Source organism: Hemiscyllium ocellatum, chromosome 1, assembly GCF_020745735.1.
Source record: "Hemiscyllium ocellatum isolate sHemOce1 chromosome 1, sHemOce1.pat.X.cur, whole genome shotgun sequence".
NCBI lineage: Eukaryota > Metazoa > Chordata > Chondrichthyes > Orectolobiformes > Hemiscylliidae > Hemiscyllium > Hemiscyllium ocellatum.
Window position 1 is genome coordinate 142,203,590 of NC_083401.1, and position 21,269 is coordinate 142,224,858.

At 37.7% G+C, this 21,269-nt stretch overlaps 1 protein-coding gene across 1 annotated transcript in view; it reads right to left on the reverse strand.

Annotated features, from left to right (window-relative positions):
• The window catches only part of ank2b (ankyrin 2b, neuronal), a 399,789-nt gene that overhangs the window by 50,966 nt on the left and 327,554 nt on the right, over positions 1–21,269 (reverse strand). The window contains exons 37-38 of the mRNA XM_060826565.1: positions 20,170–20,202; positions 13,905–13,926 (exon numbers count right to left, since the gene is read on the reverse strand). Coding sequence (XP_060682548.1) covers positions 13,905–13,926; positions 20,170–20,202 — 55 coding nt within the window. The remainder of the gene's footprint in view (positions 1–13,904; positions 13,927–20,169; positions 20,203–21,269) is intronic.

Genomic DNA, 21,269 nt, shown 5'->3' on the forward strand with positions numbered 1-21,269 from the left:
CTGGTGAAGGAGCCTTGTCCTCAGGTGTAGTTGGTGTTCGAGGTATTGCAGTTACAACAGCAGTATGCCTGACAGGCAGTTTTGATTTTGCCTCTGCCTGATAAGTTTGTTGAACGATTGCAGTAGGAATCTCAATGACTGAACGTTGCTCTTCAGGTGATGAATCTGATGAATCATCATCACTTTTTCCAGCCTGCTGTGAACAAACCGTCCGAGTTACTGTGGAAAAATCTAACTGGACGTGAGTCATTGCTGAATCAGGAGAGGTAACAGCATTCACTTCATCATCAAAATTGAAAGGCTTTACTTCAGCGACTTCAGGAATTGAAGAGTCCCTTTTTGAAGGTTTGGTTGCTGCAGAAATACCCATTTTGATTGGAATTCGTGACTTTTGCTCATTTTTTGTAGCTATTTGTTCATCTGTGCAATATAACTCGGTAGGGGATCGAATGTCAGATTCGGTATTGGACACTGAATCTGGTAATGAATTATACTGAAACTCAGTATGAGACTGAGTAGCAAGTCTTTCAGGCATGTATTCAAGTTTAGGAGACTTCATCTCATCTTCAGTTTTCTCCATTTTTGATTCTTCTGTTAAAGTTTCAACAGCTTGATTTTCTCCAATTTGGAAAAAATGGAAACTTTCATCTCCATAGGTCCTTTTGCTCATATCAATAGCTCCACTTCTGGTCATCTCAAACAATTTTCCTTCTTGAAACAAGAATGGATTTTTTTCATTGATTGGCGTACCATCCTCAGTGGGAGTTCTTACTGGTGTTGTATCTGGGGTTGCACCCCGAGACTGTTTGTCAACCATTAGGCCAAATATTTTCTGTTCTTCCTCTTTAAGACGGGCAGCAAATGCTTCATCATCTTCTCTGATTGTATTCCATTCATCAAGGTCAGCATCTGTTTTTGTTATTATTATTTTGCTTAGTTGCTCTTCAGCTTCTTGTCTTACGATTATGTCTTGCAATGTGGTTTCATCTATAAAGACTCCTTTATATTCTGCACAGTCAATTGATGTGTTTACTTTCACAGCTGCCTCTTGGTCTAGTTGCTTTGTGCCAAGTGCTTTTAATTGAGAATCTTCAGATACACCACCCACCCACAGCTCATCTCTCTTTTCTGCAGCTTGCTCAAGACGTTGGACATCTTCCTCAGTTAAGAAATCATCCTCTTGCATTTCAGGTATAAAGCATGATGCTTCTGAAGATTTAATTTCTTCAATAGACTCACCAGTAGCTGCAAAAGAACAGACTTCAGAAAAATGATCAATTTCATTACCTCCACCAGTTACGATAACTTTAGGCACTGCTTCACAAGACTGTGAATCAGCTAGAATATTGCAATCTGTGTCCAAACTTCTGTTTTCTATTCTTAAGTCTACGTCATTAGCATCTTCTGCTACTTGGGCACTTGCTTCCTTTTCATCATCAATTATCTTAAAAGTATATTTTTTGCCTACAATGGGATGAAATTCTGCATCTTCAGGGCTAGAACCATCAACTGCAAGGGGAAGTGGAGATGGAGGTTCAACTCGAATAACTGGCTCCAAACTTAATCCACCATCAGCCTCTTTGCTTAGCTGAGTTAGTTCTGGCTCACTCTCTGAAGATGAGGAGCTCTTTCTATGTTCAGCATGAGATATAACTATTACCTCTGCTTCATCTACATTGGTTATAGAAGGAGTTGGAGATATTTCAGATTCTTTTTGCTCCTTTTTACCTTCACGCTTTAGTCTAGCATCCTCTTCTAGTTCATCAAATGTTTTAATTTTGGCTGCCATTTTAAACATTTCTTCTTCAGGTGTAAACCTTTTCTTTGACTCACTTTCTGGGGAATCATCATCAATTTCCTCTTGGATTTCAGGGATTGCAATGGGTTTCTCAGCCACTGACAGAATGTGTGTATCGGGCGTTTTGGGTGTGATTTCGTAGCTGATCTCCTCAGAGCTTGGGGTTTCTGGTGAAAGAGGGCTCTTTCCTGAACTTTCCATCTGTGATACTTGATCCAAACTATCTTCCTCTGCACTTCCTTCAGGTGACAAAAGTTTCCTTGTCTCTCTGTTAATAGGGCCTTCTCCCCGCATATCTCTGAAAAGTCTACTCCTTACAGATGTAGTATCCAAAGAAATATCTACTCTCTCAGTTTTTTTCTCAGTTACTGTAGTGGAAGCTGACTTCTCATTTTGTTGTGCAATAGAAAGTGCTGTATTTAACTTCTGTTCCACAGGGCTATTTTCAAGGGAATCTGGGCATGGTGATTCTTTAATTGGGCTTGGTTCAAGTGAATCTGGAGATTTGTGAGAAGTTGTGTCAATATCATCCTGTGTGGGACTTGCTTCTAGAGAATCTTTGTGACTGACAATGTGTTCATCTGTCATTGGGCTAAGACTATCTAATGATACTCCTGTAAGGCATAATTCTAATCCTTGACTTCTTGCTGTGTACCCTGGTGAAATTGAGGGGCTAACAGGTGAATCTATCATTTGGTTCTTTTCTTCCAAAGCAGCGTCCGTTTTCCCTACTGGTATGGAACTAAAAAGGTTGGCATCTTTGTCTTCAAATTGACTTCCCAATGAAACACCATGTATATCTAGATTGGGAAGAGATGTTATTTCTTCTTGTATAAAACCATCTTTTTCACTGGTATCATCTGCAGCTTTAAGAGCAGAGACAGATTCACTAGTGGTCTCCTCATCTACTTCATCTAAAAGGGAAGTGGCTTGGGTCACCTCTGTTGATTGAAACTCATCATATTCTATGCAGCCAGAGTCTGTAGTCAGCTCAGCATCAGTTCCATCAATAAAATCTTTCGTTGTTTTTATGTCAGAAACTACTTCAGTTGGGACAATTTTTTCACATGAATGCATTTTCTCTTGCGAGGAAGTGTCATCCACAAGCTCCCCAATCATGGCAGATGATTTTATAACAGAATCACCTTCCTTTTCTGTGGTAACAGTATAATCAATGATCTGTGTGGAAGGTGCATCTTTCTGTATATTTTGGTCCTTACTCTTTGTTTTGACAAAATCTCCAGTATCATGCTTTTCTACTGTTTCATCTTCCGCTTTCTTTGGTGAAAGGGACAGACTTTCAGGGCTTGTTTCAGGAGTCTCTGCAAGACCTTCATGTTTGTAACTCTCCTCAGAACTAATCTGAGGTGTGCCATCACCTAAACTAAAGCTGGGAGAGTCAGCAATGCCTTCATGTTTTAGACTTTCTGAGCTATCATCAAGGGTACCATTTTGTAATGACACATCTGGTGGAAAACCATCCTTCACATATTCTTGTGGAAAACTAATATTCAGATCATGGTGAAGTGGACTGGTCACTACTTGTTCAAGATAGAGTTCTGCTTCTGGAGTGTCTGAAATCTTCCTAAATTGCTGATATTTGTCATTATCTTCTAACTCCTCTTTGATGACATCTGTGAAATCAGTGGATGTTTTTCTGTCTGGACTGATCTGTAAATCCGCATTGACAGCTATTCTGCTACTATGTATCTCAGATTGTTTTTCAGTATCCTCAGTAAAAACAGATTCATATTTCTCTGATGTTGCAAAACTCAGATCATTTTTTCCAATAGATATTGTGATTGCCTGTTTACCTTTGCTGGCTGGTGTCCGTTTCTTTGCTATAACTTCCTTTTTTACTTCCCCAGAGTCATATGAAATTGAGCCAGTTGCAATTTTGCCATTGTACTCTCTCGGTGAGATATCTTGTGAGAGTATTTGTGACTGAGATTCTTTCGATGGAGATTCAAACTCATCTGCCTTAGCATTTTTACCAACTGTATGGGAGAGTGAGTCAGGTTGACTTTTTTTATTTTCACATTCAGGATGAGATTGTTCAGGTTTCTTTACTTCTTTCAATGTTTGCGAAGTATCAGATGTGTGTTGGAAGAGCCGAGACATTTTCTTGGATGGATCTTGTCCTGACTGGAATGCTTTCATCAGTTCACGCACTGACATTGTTTCTTCAAGTCGTTCTGTAACAGTGGAAGAAACAGGGGCCTCTTTGTTCATTATTCGTTTTGTTGATGCTGTGGGAATCTCATCCTTTACTGGAGCTTTAGTTTGTCTGCGTTGTCCTTCCTCTGCTTCCACACGCTTCTGGAGAGCTTTTACCTTCTCCTTTATTGAACCAATTGGAGTTTCTTCCACCAAGGGTGAAATATCATCTTCAACTGGTGGGGGCACTAATGTTGAGTCTTCTTTCACTGCTTTCGTGAAATCAGATTCAGTGATAATATTCTCCTGCATTTTTCTAAGGTCTGTCCTACTGTCTGTAGCTAAACCTTGAAATGCGGGATCTTTCAAATATATTGTAGCGTTTTCTTCCTTAAATCTTTCAAACACAGGTTTTGTTTTTCCAGGAATTAATTTAGTTTCGTCTTTGATTTTGTGAGATAATTCATGTTCTTTCCTCTCCTCTGATGATACAGATTCTGAAATCACATGATATGTTCCCTTTTTACTATCTTTGGTAACAATCGTTGCATCAATTTTTTCTTGAACCATATCTTTTTGGCAGACTGCTGGAGGTATCACTACTTCATGAGTTAAGTATGTATCTAAATCATTGTCCAAATACTTCAGCATGCCACTCATATCTTTCTCAATTGTCTCTATGGTTCCTCTGTCAATTCTGTGTTCTACAAATATAGGTTCACAGATCTCTGCTGGTATCTCTCGTTTCACCTCTTCAATTTCTTCATCACTAATAATAATCCAATCTTCCTCTGATAAATCTTCATCTCTTCCAGCACCAATTACATCATGTATAGCTTCTTCACCTGTGTCTGTTCCACTTAAAATCTTGCTCACTTTTTCCAAGTCTTCCTTTACTTGCTCTACAATTTCAAACGGCTCACCTGATTCTTCTTCAGCTGCTTTTACAAACTCTTTCACCTCAATGGGGCTTCCTTTACTTCCTGCTGTTGAGTCTGTCTTTAAAATTTTAGTCACTTTGATTAGATCTTGTTTCATGTCAGACACATCCGAAAGCAAGTCTGGACTTGCTAGTACAGGAGCATCATGGACAAGATGGGATTTTATGACAGAAGAAATCTCAGCAGATTCGGTCTCCTCCTCTCCATCTTCATTTTGGACAGAAATGATTCCGTTTTTTTTTTAAAATGGGATTCAAAAAAAAAACAGAGATTGGAAAATGTAATTGGGATGACACAATACAGATCCTGAAGTGATAGGTCAAAATAAAAATGGATTTTTTTTTGATGGTAGACAGGGATCCACAAGGTCAGAGGGTGGGTACAACCGCCAAAGCAAAGCCAACTCAAAACTGGAAAGAAATAGGCAGGAAATAACTTGCTTTATTTTCACCAGACCACATCCACACCACGAACAACACCAAAACAATAACAAATTGAATCAAATCAGGACACCAACAAATCAACAAACTGAAATAAATAGGAGCAGCGGATTTACACAGAGATAGGCATCTCAAGATTGTTTGGATGTAACAGATTCATGTCTAAAGGAAAAGATCAGAAACCACAGAAAGCTGATTTCCTCTTAAAGAAAGCCAGTACTAGCAAACTGTCAGAACAACATTTGTTGCCCACTTTATTTAAAGTAAAAGCTTTTTTTTTAAGGAACTAGAACTGAAAAACTGCAATGAATATCATCTTATCTGAACCAGCTGCAAACCGGCATTTCAACAAGAAGAATCTCAAACCTAAATGCACATAGTAAAGAAAAAGCTATTTAACTTAAGTAAGATCCTTTCCTTGGAACATCCTAGTTGTTCTGACAACTAAACAAGAAAAAAAACACTTTTGCTAATCAACAACTAAATTAATAAAAATGGACAAACCAAAGAGGATCTACTCAAAGATCAAAAAGTGTAACAAGTTGGTGAATTCAGAAAGAAAATGGTGAATATTGCAAAATGAAAATTTTGAAACACTCACACAAACACACAGAACGCTTAAGCCAAGTTATTTCCATGCAAAACTAAAGCTCCAACAGCACCAGGCATGCAGCCTTATGTAAGCATTAAATAACAAAGGCAACTTTTAAAAATGTTAAGTGACATTGTGGTGAAGTACAGTGATCGTTGATGCCAGATATTTAAAAGCAGGACAGACAATTCATGAATATGCATATTTACTAACACTTGCTAAATGTTGTGCATAAAGTAGTCTCCACTCTTAAGGGACATATGTTTGCCTTGAATGATTTAAAAGTTCAAATATGATTTCTAAATTTTATTTTGTGTATATTGTATTTTGTCGAGCATTATTTTGTGGAATTGTAATTTTATATTGGTTGATAATGTTACCTATGCTCAAAATGAATGAGCCACATAGTGACAAAGTTACAATATAGTAACATCTTTACATCTAACCTGGCTCAATTTATACACAGCTGCCCTGATATGCACTAAAGTTAATGCTAGTGGACAAAGAAAGAATTTCATTTCAAAATATGCTATTTATATACTTTTACTATTGAAATAAGTTAGTATGAAAATATAATCTTTATGGTAAACAATCAGAATATCTTTATCATTATTGGATCAAGATATTGGAACTTCCTAACAGCACTGTAGGGGTGTCTTCACTACATGGACTATAGTGATTGATGGTGGCGGCTCACCATATCTTACTCAGAATGGGAAATAAGTGCTGATCTTGCCCATATTTGACATTAACTGAATTAATTAAAGTGGAATATGCATGTTGGTGGAATAGTCTTTTTCTATCTATATATTAGTAAAAATAGCATGTTATCATCTTTCCATTTGAGAGTCTTAATTATTTTCCCAATAGAGTTTTCAATGATTACTCTACATTTATAGATATGATACACCTGTTCCTATCTACCCTGTCATCTATTTCATAGTATTTTAACACTTCAGAGCGGAAGATAAAAAACAAATGTGCAAGGGATCTTCTTTCAAAAGATCCACTGTGTATGCAGTCATAGCCACGAGCCATGAGGTTGCATTGTATTCATTCTCAGAGATGGGTAGATGGCTTATATGGGTGGCACAGTCGTTAGCACTGATGTTTCATAGCATCAGGGACACAGATTCAATTCTAGCCTTGGGTGACTGTCTATGTGGAGTTTGCACATTCTCCCTGTGTCTGCGGGTTTCCTGTGGATTCTCCAGTTACCCCTCCTAGTCCAAAGGTGTGCACCTTAGGTGGATTGGCCATGCTAAATTGCCCGTAGTGTTCAGGGACGTACAGGCTATGTGGATTAGACATGGTAAATGTGATGTTTCAGGGATAGGGTGGGGAACTAGGTGCTACGCTATACGAGTGTCAGTGTGACTCGATGGGCCAAGTGGTCTTTTTCTGCACTGTATGGATTCTATCAACTTCTACTGTTAATAAAAAGGTCAACAGAACATCAGTCAGGTATTCATAATCTCTGTCTGCTATCATCAGCTTCCGGCTTTCATCAAAGTGAAAATTAGCCCCACATGTTTTCCAAATGTCTAGATGCTCTGAGAAAAGTCAACTTCAATTTCAAAGTCAGTGATGTTTACAGAGCTTTCTCACAAACCAATATTCAGGAGATCCAAACAACTTCTGGTTTGGACCTCAATTCAAGCTAACTGGCAGAGGCAAGAGGCACTCTGATGGGCGCCTTGCGTTTGAAAGGCCGAAAAACATTTGGCTTCTTCACGGCCAATTAGGTCTGTTGGCAGGTGGGATCTGATCCTTAGGTGGACAGGACAGCTAGCAATGTAATTGTGTAGTCCCAAAGGAATGGCTCAGTACCTAGTTCAAGTGGACCCAACATGCATGGCAGACCACCACCCATTGTATACGAAAGTAGTCTGTGCAATTCTGAACCCAATTTGGACCACAGGTTTGAACAGTTAGCTATTTATGTCTGAAGCAGGCAAGCACTTGATGCATGCCCGATAACTGGATCAAATACATCTTGTTCATGGAAGAGGTGTCCAGTTTCCACCAAAGTTTCAGCAAGAAGCCAATGCATGATAGTTAAAATACTATTGTGAACATATCAATTTAAGTGCTAACTGTCTTTTTTTTCTCGTTTAAGGTTTTTGCAAATTTCTGCTTTCTTCTATCCCTGTTCAGTTCAGGTAAAATTCAATTTGTGCTTGCCCTCTGCTAGTTTAAGTGACCCTGCCAGTTACTGCTACCATTGTCTTGGTCTTTGACTATTCTCTCCTGTTTCACTGCATTAGTCAATACTGACTGATTGGAACTCTCCTGAACTTGTCAGTGCAGCAACTGTGACCTCAACTCAAAAATGACAGACTGGCTTATATTCAGACAAGTAGATAAATTATGGAATGGAATAGCTTTGATTCTCATTTCAAGTCTGCAGCCTTTCAAGTTTCTCATGAAGAAGTACTAAACAAAAAGTAATTATAAAAGTTAATGAATTAAATTTAATGCTCATTATGAAATGTGTATAGTATTTAGTTCAATTGAACGGAGAATACAGGGTGACCCCCGGAATCCGCGGAACCAGTTTCCACGATTTCAGTCACAGTTTATTGCAGACCGAACATATTACAGGGAACATTTGAGGACCAGGGACCAGGGGGCTACCGGGAAGGTAAATTTCCCATTTAAATGAATGGGTTCGCACCAATCCACAGTTTTGGGCTTCTGTGGTAGATTTTGGAATGTATACCCTGGGGTAGGGCTTCTGTATATCATAATTGCAAACATGGATGATCATTTCTAATTAGATTACTTACAGTAATAGAAACTCCCACTTACAGGTAGTAACATTGAGACTCGTCCTTGAAGCATTCTCACCTTGCTACGCATTTCTGGCACAACTTAATCAGCATGGTGGTTGTAAGGCTCTCACCATCAAATCAACACTAAATTCCTCTCCTGCTTTTCTGCTACAGTACGTTCTTTCTCAAGCACCTAGCCTTATCCAATCCCTTTTGACTCTCCTTTGAATATTTTGTTCTTTATTGGTCTCCAAGCCCCACTTTGGCAGTTTAATGAAATATCCTCCCTCATTTTGTCCTTCAGCACTGCACTGGGCATATCTTCAGCCTCAAACGTTTATACATACATCTCAAATTACTCCTATTACTACCCTTCCAATCACTCAGTTCAATAAATGCTCCTCCCATATTCAGTGTCAGTGATCTCAGATGACATCAGTTCTTTCAGCACCCATACCTTCCTATCCTTCTCCAGCTCCTTTCCATTCTTCATTTACCACAGAAATACTGCCTCCTGAATAAAAAGTTCTACTAACTCCTAAATGCCTCCCCTTCATTATTCATAACACTCAGCAGCTGTTGCAACTTCCTGCTCCTCCAACTTTGATGTTGCCCACATTAAAACCTTGACTTTTCTTCCAGCTTGGTCAGTTTCCCTGAAATGGCCCTCACACTCACTCCTTCAAATTAGAACAAATTCCATTTGATTTAGCAGATAACTTTGTCCTAGCTCAGAAGTTGTAGGCGGCACGGTGGCACAGTGGTTAGCACTGCTGCCTCACAGCGCCAGAGACCCGGGTTCAATTCCTGCCTCAGGCGACTGACTGTGTGGAGCTTGCACATTCTCCCCGTGTCTGCGTGGGTTTCCTCCGAGTGCTCCGGTTTCCTCCCACAGTCCAAAGATGTGCGGGTCAAGGGAATTGACCATGCTAAATTGCCCGTAGTGTTAGGTTAAGGGGTAAATGTAGGGGTATGGGTGGGTTGTGCTTCGGCGGGTCGGTGTGAACTTGTTGGGCCGAAGGGCCTGTTTCCACACTGTAAGTAATCTAGTCATCCATTATCAGATCTACTGGATGATATTAGGGCTTATTATGCTCTGCTAAAACTGCTTACTATTCCACGACTGTCCTCATGAGCAGAGATAACCCCAACCTCTTTATTCCACAATGAAACATCTTCAAAACCAGCTCTCCTTTGGACTTTACATCCCAACTTACAAAAGTTAAGAACTGATAAGCTACCTTGCTGCTAAAACCATCTTTGTTGCTTCTGCCCTTTACCCCAACAAACCAAATCTCCCCCCAAGGTTACTCCTTTGTCCGAGCTCAGAAGTTGTATCTTGCTCCAGCGCCTCTCCAAACTTTTCTCATGTCTCAAATATCATCTTGCTTATGATACTCATTTTCTACACATTTGACTTCATTCAGATTAAATTGCTCATCAAACAACATCATTTTTTCATCCCATGCCAGCTGAAATTGTAAATGGTGTCCCCACAGAACTGTATTCCCCAAGCTTTGCCCTCTTATACATTTCTGTTTGTTGGACCAATCATTGGCAGGCATAGAGTCTGTGCTCTAGAATTCCTGCTTTAATCCCAACTCTCTTATTGTCAAGGCTTTTACACCTCCTGTCAAAACCCAAACTTTTTGACTTCAAGGTGATTTTTTTTTGACTTGGTATTCATTAATGTCTGATTTATGGCTCCATGAAGCACCTTGTCACAATTTGCTACCTTCAAAGATGTAATTTAATTCTTAGTTTTAATTGAAGTTAAAATTGAGTTTTTTTAAAAAAAAATTAATAAACTAAATAATTAACTTTCAATAAGGCTTGCTTGTTGGGAAGCAGTGATTGCAGCTTATATATCTTCATTAGTTATAATTTTGTTTATTCACTGGGGAGGAATATCAGTTGGCCACAAAAATAATTCTCTCTCATGAAATGTAATAGTGAATCAATAAAATGCTACCTTTACAAAGTTCACAAGATGAACTGTAAACAGTCTTGGAACTTCAGTGTTTGTTTTATTCAAAGACAGAGAAATTAAGCAATTTTATTGTCATGCTTTGACAACCTAAATCCAGAAACAGTAACAGAACTCAGTCATTTTTAAATGCAGAAAAACTCAACTCTGGCAACAAACAGTTGAATAGTTGTTTCGTTTGTGAGTTTATATAATGGCAGAACAATAACATTTCTTTCTTCTGTCTAAAAAAGATTGACAGCTTTTATACTCTTGTCCATAATCCATTTTATAAAGATTACTCTTCACTGTAATTGTATTTGCATTTTTCATTTACTGTATTAATACATTTAATTATATTTAGTGTAATTTCAGAGATTTTCCAGAAAAAAATATTCATTTTATGCATTAATTTGAAAAGTTCCTACATTTATTTAATTAATAATTTTAAACACGTTACATTAAATGCTTTATAGCACTATTGTTACAGGTTCACTTTTTCCATTTAATATATAAATATCAATGTATAAATTTTGGTTTTGTTAATAATGTTTTGGAATAAAGTATGGTTCCTCCAACTTGCTGTCACATTGATGTGGGTCACTAGTAGTAATATTAAATACAAAAGGACATTCATTGGGTCATGTGCAGAATTTCCAACAAATATTACTTAAATTCAAATCTTCTTTTGTTACCTGCAATATTTACTATAAGAGCTGGTTTCTTACGGACAACAGGACAACTTTGCCTCTAAGCAAATTATAACTGGTAATTATACTTTAAGGGGATTGGCTAAAAGCCTGAATTATCCTAGAGCAGCAATCACTGTGGAATCCTCATAGTATAGGACAGACAAGGGAAACCAAGCCATATCCCCATGATTATACTAGTAAAATACATTTACTGATAAGTATAGTTGTTTGACATTTAAACAGCTTTTCAATGTGTTAGTGAATTAATATGGGTCAGAAAGTGTGGGGTGGAGCATGTGGGAAGTGGGTAGGAGTGAGAGGTGATGCAGAGCAGAAGAGGTTCCTGTTGTGTTATAGAGGGGAGGGAGAAAAATTCAGGATTGGCCTGGGATTGGGGTAGGGGTAGATTTCCAGGGAGGCCCTGGGCCCAAAATTTGGTAGTCTAGTGGTAGTAGGATTTCGAGTAGGTGTGGGGTGGATTGGGGTTCAGAAATGATGGTGGTGGGAGAGTATGGTGAGAAACAGTTTCAGATCAGATAGGCCTGAGATAGATCCAATCTGAAGTGTGGTCTTGGGTAGTGACGGGTGATCATGAAACAATTGCCGAGGTGGGTAAGGTGGCCAGTGAAAGTGGTGGGGGTTTAATTTTATACTTTGCATGGAGTTAGAACATGTTTTAATTGCTCTGACTTTTCCAGGCTAACTACTTAGGTACATAAATTGGAAAATTCTGAGGTCTCTAACTCTAACACAGAGCTGGGAAACTTCTCACAGGGTTTCAGATGTTGGGCCATTTCCGTCAGAAGTTTCACCTTCCTGGGAAATTCCTGTGGGGCCAGCTATGTTGGAATCTCTGCATAGCCCTGACACACAACTCCAGTCTACCTTCAGCAATAACTATCTTCCTAGCAGAAATTCTGGGCCAATCTCACTCAACAAGGCTCATTGTCATTTCATCATGAGGTCTGGAATTTAGAACAGTTAACAGATTATTGTTTTCAAAGAGGAGAGAGTGTTCAGTCACAATGTCTGAGCATTGCCTGCATGCTATAGAACTGTGTGCTAAATTTACACTTATGCAAGATTTTTTATTGCATCCCCATCTCTTAAGCTAGCTGAGATTTTAAAATTCTCAACCTTGTTTTCAAATCCCTCCGTGCTCTCAAATCTCTGTGTCTCCAACCCTTTGCGATCTCTGCATTCCACCAATTCTAGTTTCTGGCACATTGCAAATTTTCGCTACTCCACCTTGATAGTGTCTAGGCAGTGAAAGATCTGGCTAAGCTCTGGATGTCTTTCCCTAAACCTTGCCATTCTTCTCACATCCTTACACTTAATTCTATGACTATGCTTTCGGTCAACTGCCTTTACAATATTACCACATGTGGCTGTGTATTAATTTTGATCGATGATTATGCCTATGAATGTTTTATTTCCTGAAAGGTGTTATATTAATGCATTTTCCTGCACAGATAGCATTAATATATTTAGTTGTCCCCACAAAACCACAAGATATAATCAGATCTGGAAAATATCAGCAACTGGTGAAGGCATAGGAGACTACTTTTCTCAGGTCACAGATGGAGTTAAATTTGCAGCCAATGTACACTTTTAGCATTGATAGCTTGACATTGAAGATCTTTTGCAGTAGAAACTGCAATTACAGTTTTAACCAACTGCCCATGCCTGTGACCGTGCATATGACAACTATTTCTTCATTGCTGCCTGATTTCTGTGCAACCAAAACAGGTTCAAGACTTGACAACCTCAGCACATCATGGAACCACTTTTGTCTATATTTGGTTCTCCATGTACAAGTGGAACTTATTGCTGGTATTATACATTTAACAGAACAGCCTTCTATTTTGAAGGCAAATAATTGAAGGCAACAGCTTTTGTAAAAATAGCATTAAAAATACTCCAGCACTTGTGCTGCCATCAAAATTGGAATACTTTATATAGTTAACCTATTGATTCACTTTGCTATCTTCTGGAAGGGACATTAAATACTGAGTTTGCCTGGATTCCCACACTATTTTATTCAGCATTCTTTATGTTTTGAAACTAATGTCCCGAGATAAGTTATTTCAAAAGACTTAGGTGAGTGTTGTTTCATTTTGTGTTCAGTTTAAATATGGAAAACTAAAACTGTACTTCACCACAGGAGCTGCCATCCTGATATTGGAACACTTAAATACAATGGAACCAAATGTCAAGTGGAGACATGGAAGAGACATGTCTCCTGCTCATCAAAGAGCATGAAAGTTAACAAGAGAAACATGAACAAAAGAATGAATTTCATAACAGCGCAACAGACAAAGCAGGACTCTAAGGGATGTCAAAGGAAAGTGGATGCTTAGATGATACACTGATTATTTTGTTATTAATTCTGTAAATAAGCAGAGTACAATACTAAGTTTTAAAACTAATGTTATGAACAGAATTACTGTTTTAAGCATTAGTAACAGGTTGTTAAATTACTTTGAAGATTTTGTATTCTAACGTTGATCTTAATACTAATTTTACAATAGAAAGTATCCTTACATTTATCTTCTTTTCCAGTCACCTGTAAAATAATAAAAGTAGAAAATGAGTACATAAAATACATCATTAATTACAGATAGTTAGAAGGTTCAATGGATGGCTAGAATAACTTATTGGAAACAGTGACAGAATATGAATTCATGCACGCAATCCCCCTCACATTTCCCAGTTTCTTATTTCAGCCACACTACTTCTGAAAATATTAAATGAAGGTCAAATAGTTTCTCAGAGGCAACACACAAAAATGTTGGGAGAGTGTCATCCTGGAATGTTTTCACACTTTTATCTATTGTGTCATGGCTATGTTCAGTGAACCAAGGTCAGAATATTGTTAATATCACTGTTTTTCAATATACTTTAATCTTTTAATGTACAGATGTTACATCTCAGTCTATGTGTGAAATGAAAGGTAACAATGTAATAGCAACAACAGAACATAAACACATGTATCTTTTTCATAACATGTTTAAAGAGCAAGTAATCAATGACAGTAAATCAATAGTTATCAATAAAGTAATGTGCAAAAATTAATACAAGGCCAGGAAATGTACCATTTCGAATTATCTCAGATTTTAATAGTGCTTTCTGTAGTCTCCTAATTTTATAGCTACTTCAATAGATAACAAATGAGATTGAGAATATAATGGGATACTGGAAATTAATTGAGAAGTGTGAATACAATATTTGCCTTTCCCTCCTCCTCTCCACCTCTGTTACTCTGTCCACCAATGAACATTCTTATTTATCTTAAAACAGCCCATGGAGAATCTATCTTGGGATACTTTACATTGTTCATCTGTTAATTTGCTTTGATATCTTCTGAAAGGACCATTTTCTTTAATTCTAAATTTGCTTATATCCCTAGTTTCACATTGCATAAGATCAAAATTTTCTAAGACTTCATTTCACAAAGGGTATTAATCACTAGCATCCTCATCAACCTCCGCTTGGAGTAACATTGCCTCAGTAGGATGGTCTATCAGAGATTAATAAGAGAGATATGAGGAGGAAGTAATATTTTACTTAACTATTTTGATAATCAGAAATAATATTCCCTCACAAATTTTAAAAAATGGAACAGATTAAATAAAAAAAGGACCAGTTGGAGAATATGGTTACTTGCATCCTACTTTGAACTGAGATTTCTCCAAAATTCATGCACTTGGGAATTTTCGAGAAGAATTCAGCAGAGGTTTGGCAGAGACAGAGTAAATGATCAAATGTTTAATTTCCCTCAAGTTTCCATAAAGGAGATTGGGAACCATTGTCAAAATTCTACTCTTTTATGGTAATGAAGTTTGAATTCTTTAAAGAATAGTAAAAAGGCAGAGTCGCAAACTTGACTGGAAACTTATCTGGTCATCAATGGGGTGTTGGTGACATCAAAGAGATTTGTTGGCAGCTATGCCAGTAAGATTCCTGTCTTAGGTGATTGGCCAAATTCTAAAGAAAACAAAAAATCTCAGTAAAAGAAATCTGTCTTGTCCATTCAGGTGCTAATGTGCTGTAGTTTTATTGGAGCACACATTGGCGATTGGCAATTTTGCCACATATTCCATGTCTTCTACAAGATGTGTAAGTTATTTTCATGGTCTTGCCTCATGAACATACTGACAGCTTGAAGTTCTCTGTGCGAGGAAGGGAAAACAGGGTATCTATGGAATCAAGCAACATGGTTAAAATCAATTATAACTGAAGGGCAATATAAAAGTGGTGGGCATCACGAGTGGGTGGGTAGAATTTTGAGAGGCTAACGTGAACATTCAGGCTCTGCTAGATCCCAAAACATTAGTGTTCAAGATCTTCTATGTTTTCTGGGTGACCTCTAGCTGTCTGATTAAAGACTGTCGATGAGGTTGCTTTACTACTGACATACTAGTTGGGGTCATCGTGCCCCCATTGTACGTATTTCAAAATTTCATTGGAAATTGGGAATTTACAGAAATTGCCTATTTATGAATTATAAATATACTCCTGTCCAAAACATGCAGGTTTCCCGTTCAATCATTCCCACAATATGTTGGAGATCAGGAGAGGGATTGAGATGATAAATTCAGCACTGCTATTTTCAGACAGTGCTACAAACCATTAAGATGGTACAAATTAAGCATTCTGCATTTCCCACTAAGGTGAGTCATTTAAACATGCAAATCCTATTACAGAAACAAATGAACAAGAATAAGACATTCAGCCCCTCAACCTGTTCTGCCATTCTAGAGCATGGCTGATCATGGGCCTCATCACCATTTTCTGACTTTATCCCCATAACCCTTATATTTGTAACCAGAAATCTATAAACTTCTGACTTAAAATACATGTTTCCACAGCTCACTGGGGTTATAGAATTCCAAAGATTGACTACGATTAAAGGAGTTTCTCCTCATATATCCTAAATGACTTGCCCTTATTCATAGTGTGTTCTCCACCAGCCAGAAGAAACATCTTTCCTTAATCTATTCCCTCTATTCATTTAAGAGGTCTGTAAGCTTCCACTCATTTTTCTGAAGTCCAGATAACATAGTCGCCACAATCCAACTCATTGATACAGATTATAAACTACTGGGGCCCAAGCTTTGATTCTTTCAGTATCGTCCTAGTGGCAGCCTGCCAATCTGAGAATGTCCCATTACTCTCACATTCTATTTTCTCTCTGCTAATCAAACTTCAATCCGTGCCAGCATATTATCCCCTATCTAATGTTCTCTAATTTTGATCACTGGCTTCCTGTGTAAGTTTATAAATATCATTCTAAAAATCCAAAACACCATATCAACTGGCCTCCTCTCATATATTCTATTAGTAATATTCTAACAGATTTGTCAAACATGACTGCAACTTTTGTACATTCATGTTGATTCTGCCATTATAGATCATTACTTTCTGAGCATCCGGTTATCATATATGAACAAGGAATAAGAGCATGTCACTCAGCCTTTCCAGCCTGCTCTGCCATATGGTAAGATCTGATCTGATTTTAACTTGAACTCTACATTATTGCAAATGCTTGATAAACTTTCATCCCCTTGGTAATCAAGAATCCATCTCTGACTTCAAAATATTTCAAGATTCTGCATTCACTGCCTTTTCAGGTACACTTTTTTCTTAGTATCAATACATCTTAACTGATTTTTAAAAATTATCTGGGGAATGTTTTCCTATCTATCTTTAGCTAATTTTCTCTCATAGGCAAACTCTACCTTCTTAAGCTGTCAATATTGTTTGCCTTTTTAAATGTTCTGACCTGCAACCTATCTTTGCACAATATGTCTTTGAGTTTGATCTGATTTTTGATCTTTTTCAGTTAACCATGGATGAGGCCATCCTTTGAATTTTTTTCTTATTTGCTTGAATATACCCATCTTGCCCTTTCTGAAAAAATCTCTTACGTACTTGCTACTGCATCTCTATTGACTTACTTCTTAACTTAAATTATCAGCTCACTTTTGCTGAGCTCTGCTTTTGTGCCCCGATAGTTGCTCTTGTTTAAATTCAAAATAACAATCTTAACTTGCTTGTAAAGTTTAATCATGTTATGATCACTGCTACCCAAAGTTGTTTTCACTGCATCTCAAAACCAGGTCTAGTATAGCCTGCTCTCTGGTTGGTGCCATAGCACGCTGGTCTAAGAAACTATCCCAAAAGCATTCAATGCATTCCTGATCTCAACTAATTTTTCTCCATCTGATTCTTCCAATCTATATGTAGGTTAAACTCCCCTATGACAATCACATTCTAATAGATTTTAATATTTTTTCCTCCTATTGACAGTAGGCTAATAAAGGCCTTCAGTTCCCTGTTTTCTCTCGTTTTTTCTTAAATAGTGGAGTTACATTTGAATCCTCAAAATCTAAAGGCACAGTTTCTGAACTAATAGAACTTTTACTGATGACTACCAATAAGTTTGCCACCGCTGTATTTCTTTTCTTTTAACAGTGTGGAATGCAGATCATCTGGTCCATGGGATTTGTCAATCTTCAGTCACATTAATTCCTCCAATGCTACTTTTTTAAAAATTAGAGTAACTTCTTACATTTTCTCACATTCTCACTAGTACCTTGGATCTCAATCTTTTGGGGGAAATTGCTTTTAACATCTTCCCTGATGACAGGCACAAAGTCCTATTTAGCTTGTCTGCCATTCTCCTATTTCCCTCAAACTCCTTTCTACCTAGTTTATTTGTACTAATGTGGGCCATAACTTCTGGCTGTACAGCATCCCAAGAAGACTGTCTTCCAGCCAGTCACATGACTGTTCCTGGAACCAGGGAGCAACAAACCATACTGCCACAGCTTTGTTGGGAATGCAGAGGAGCAGGTGCTTTGCTTTCAACCTGATCCCAATCTTCCATGATTGTTAAATAACATGTGATAAAGGTTAATGCTTTGTAAAAGAGGGTGAGGGTAAAGCTAGAGAAAAACTCCTTTATCTCCCTTATAAAGAGATCTGAAGTTGTGCATCTAGCAGTGGTTCCTAAATGAGAACCTCTCCTTCTTAGAATCTACACTGTCTGTGATATCTGTCAACCTCCTGAATCAGGTAGAAGCCTGGAAAATGTCAATTGTGGTTGCTGTGATTATACTAATTGCTGACCCACTCCACCCAGCTGGATCATTGTTTACAATCATGGGTGGGCTAACATCAGGTTGGTGGTATTTTAGTCACTTGATTTCTGTAAAAATCACTATATTTCAGGAGTTAAAGATTATTGATCCCTGCTTCTCTTCTTCAGCTACCATTATCATTTCTATGCTTTTATCAGACCAAGACTCAATTTCTACCATGGTCTCCTTATTGGCTACACAGTTTCTGCTTTTAAACTTTATGTGGAATGCCATCACATACATTCAACCTTGCTTACACCAATCATGGTCATAACATATTAGAGTCTCATGCTTGCCTTCAAATTCTCTCAAATGTTCTTGCTTTACTATTTTTGCCAGCCGTAAAAATCAGAGTGCATCAACTCCGTCCACATTCAATTATGAGAAATTGCCAATTTTCCTGCCATATTTTGCCATCAGTATGCATTTAGATCACTTATAACCCCTTTTTCAATAACTTCAGTTTTTCACCTAACATAAATTGTAAAAGTCTCTGATTAATCCTTCTCTTCAGCAATGCTTTTGATCCTCAATCTGTCTTTCTCATCTCTTGTTCAGTGTCCAGACTTTGCTCATCACCTTGTAGCGTTCGGTTTGTGAAAAATACTGCAGAAAAATATGCTGTTGCTTTAAATACTCAAAAATAATAGACTTACCACTTTAAGACTGAACAAAAAGAGCTGCCTGATTCTCAACATATCAATCCAATCGCTGAATTATACAGATCAGGAAAACATATGGCTGGTTCCTTTATTGTGTGAAATTAGTTTCAAAATGTGGTCTCCCAAATTACAAAAGAAATGAGGAGTAATGTTTTCTGTCAGGGTTGGATAAGTTATGGAATTCTCTAACCCTGAGAACAGCAGAGACCAGATCAGTGAATGTAGTCAAGGTTGAATGAAATATGTTTGATATGCAAGGAAGTGAAAGTTTATGGGGAATTCATAAAAGTAGAGATAAAGGCCATTTTCAGATCAACCTTTCATATCTTAGTGATAACAGAAGAGGCTCCTGTTCCTTTTTTAAAAATTTCAGCAATTATCACCAATCGCAAAAGGACAGGCACCATAAAGACTTCAAGTTCCAACGTAGTTATTATTTGGCAAGGTTTCCAGACCTTGGCTGCTAATCATTGATTTGCCACAAAGGCATAAATAGATAATAGCAAAGGACAGATTAGACCTGGTTCTGATATGGTTAAGTAACTTGCAGGCAGATTTATAATGGTTACAACTGGATGACAGCCAAATGATTGAAATGGTGAAGGGTGGCTGATCCCTTTCAGACTACATCCCAAGAGTAAGTCAATTACTTTAGAACAGATGGAGAGGAAAGGAAACCATTGAATAAGTTGATGAACAAAAGGTCTGCTTTTGTTGCAATAGGTGAAGTGATGGCAGCTTCAATTTATGCAAAGCATTGTTACAATTTTCATGGGAATCTAAATCCATTATTTCTTTTAAGCTCAGATTTAAACTTCTTCATTATAGGCAAGAAAAAACTGATGCTGGGAATCAATGGACAATTAACAGGAGATAATACTACTGCTGGAATGACTAATCTTTGGAAACAGCAAATTTTCGCTTTGGAATCAATTCCGGGCCTTGTTGAAGTGTTAGTAATGATATAATTAGGCAGCAATGATTTACTAGTGTTAGAATTACCTCTTCCTCTTGCTCCTGATCTGAATCTGACTCCTTTCCATCCAAAGTTGGCAATAGAAAGAAATAGGACAAGCAAAGCATGGAATAATCAGAGAAGGATGAGTTAAAATGAGAAATAAAGGGAGCATCAAGAAATCACAGCTCATCAGAATCACAAATTATTCCAGAGAAGTTGTATGCAATACATAACCACGCAGCTTCAGTGTGAAGTTCACAGAGGAAAGACTGGATCCATCCTGCATTGATAAGACTTTTTGTTTGTTAGCAATGCATGGTACAACATAACATGCAAGGTCTTTAGTTTTAATATGTTGTTTAGTAATTGCTTGACGTGTTCTGAGAAATGAGAAAGGAAGTAAAAATAAGATTTACTTGACAGGTGAGCAAAAAGTGTTAGCAATAGATTACAGAAAAAGGAGAATTTTAAATTGGCAGTTTAGATTTCCTGAATACCATACCATATGCCGTTCCTTTATATGTGCAAATGGTACTTTTAAATATTTGCACATGATCAAGACATATTTCTACTCATTGATGAACACAATGGAGGAATAGTGAAATTCCTGACAAAAGAAGCTTAAATATTACCACAGCTAATCTGTCACCACCTACATGCTGTCAAGTATACTATTTAAAATGCATTTCAGGATGCTGTAAAATGTTAGGATTACTGTACAACAAGTCACTCTACAACTATATTTCGGCCAGGCAGTTAGTTGTCATTTTCTGCTCCATTTATTTCAGTAATTGCTACCTACGTAGACTAACAATTTTTCCCTTGAGACTAAAACTCCATTATTATCTTTCACCACTGGTGGGAGGTCCAATTTCAAGAGTCAAAATGTCAAGCTGTCAGCTTGTTTTTCCTGCTGTTCTGATCACATGTATTTGTGGTTAAGAAAATGTGGGGTAAAGAGAGAACTCTAAGAGGAATGGAAACTGAGCGAGTAAGGAAACCTCGTTGGCTTGTGATGTGGAGCATGCTGACATAACGGCTGTACCTAATATCTGTTGGAATCAGAATGTGGCTATTTTGTATCTTGCTTGTTAGGATGACGGCAAAGGTGAGGAAGAGACCGGGGGAGGCTTGGCTCGGTGGT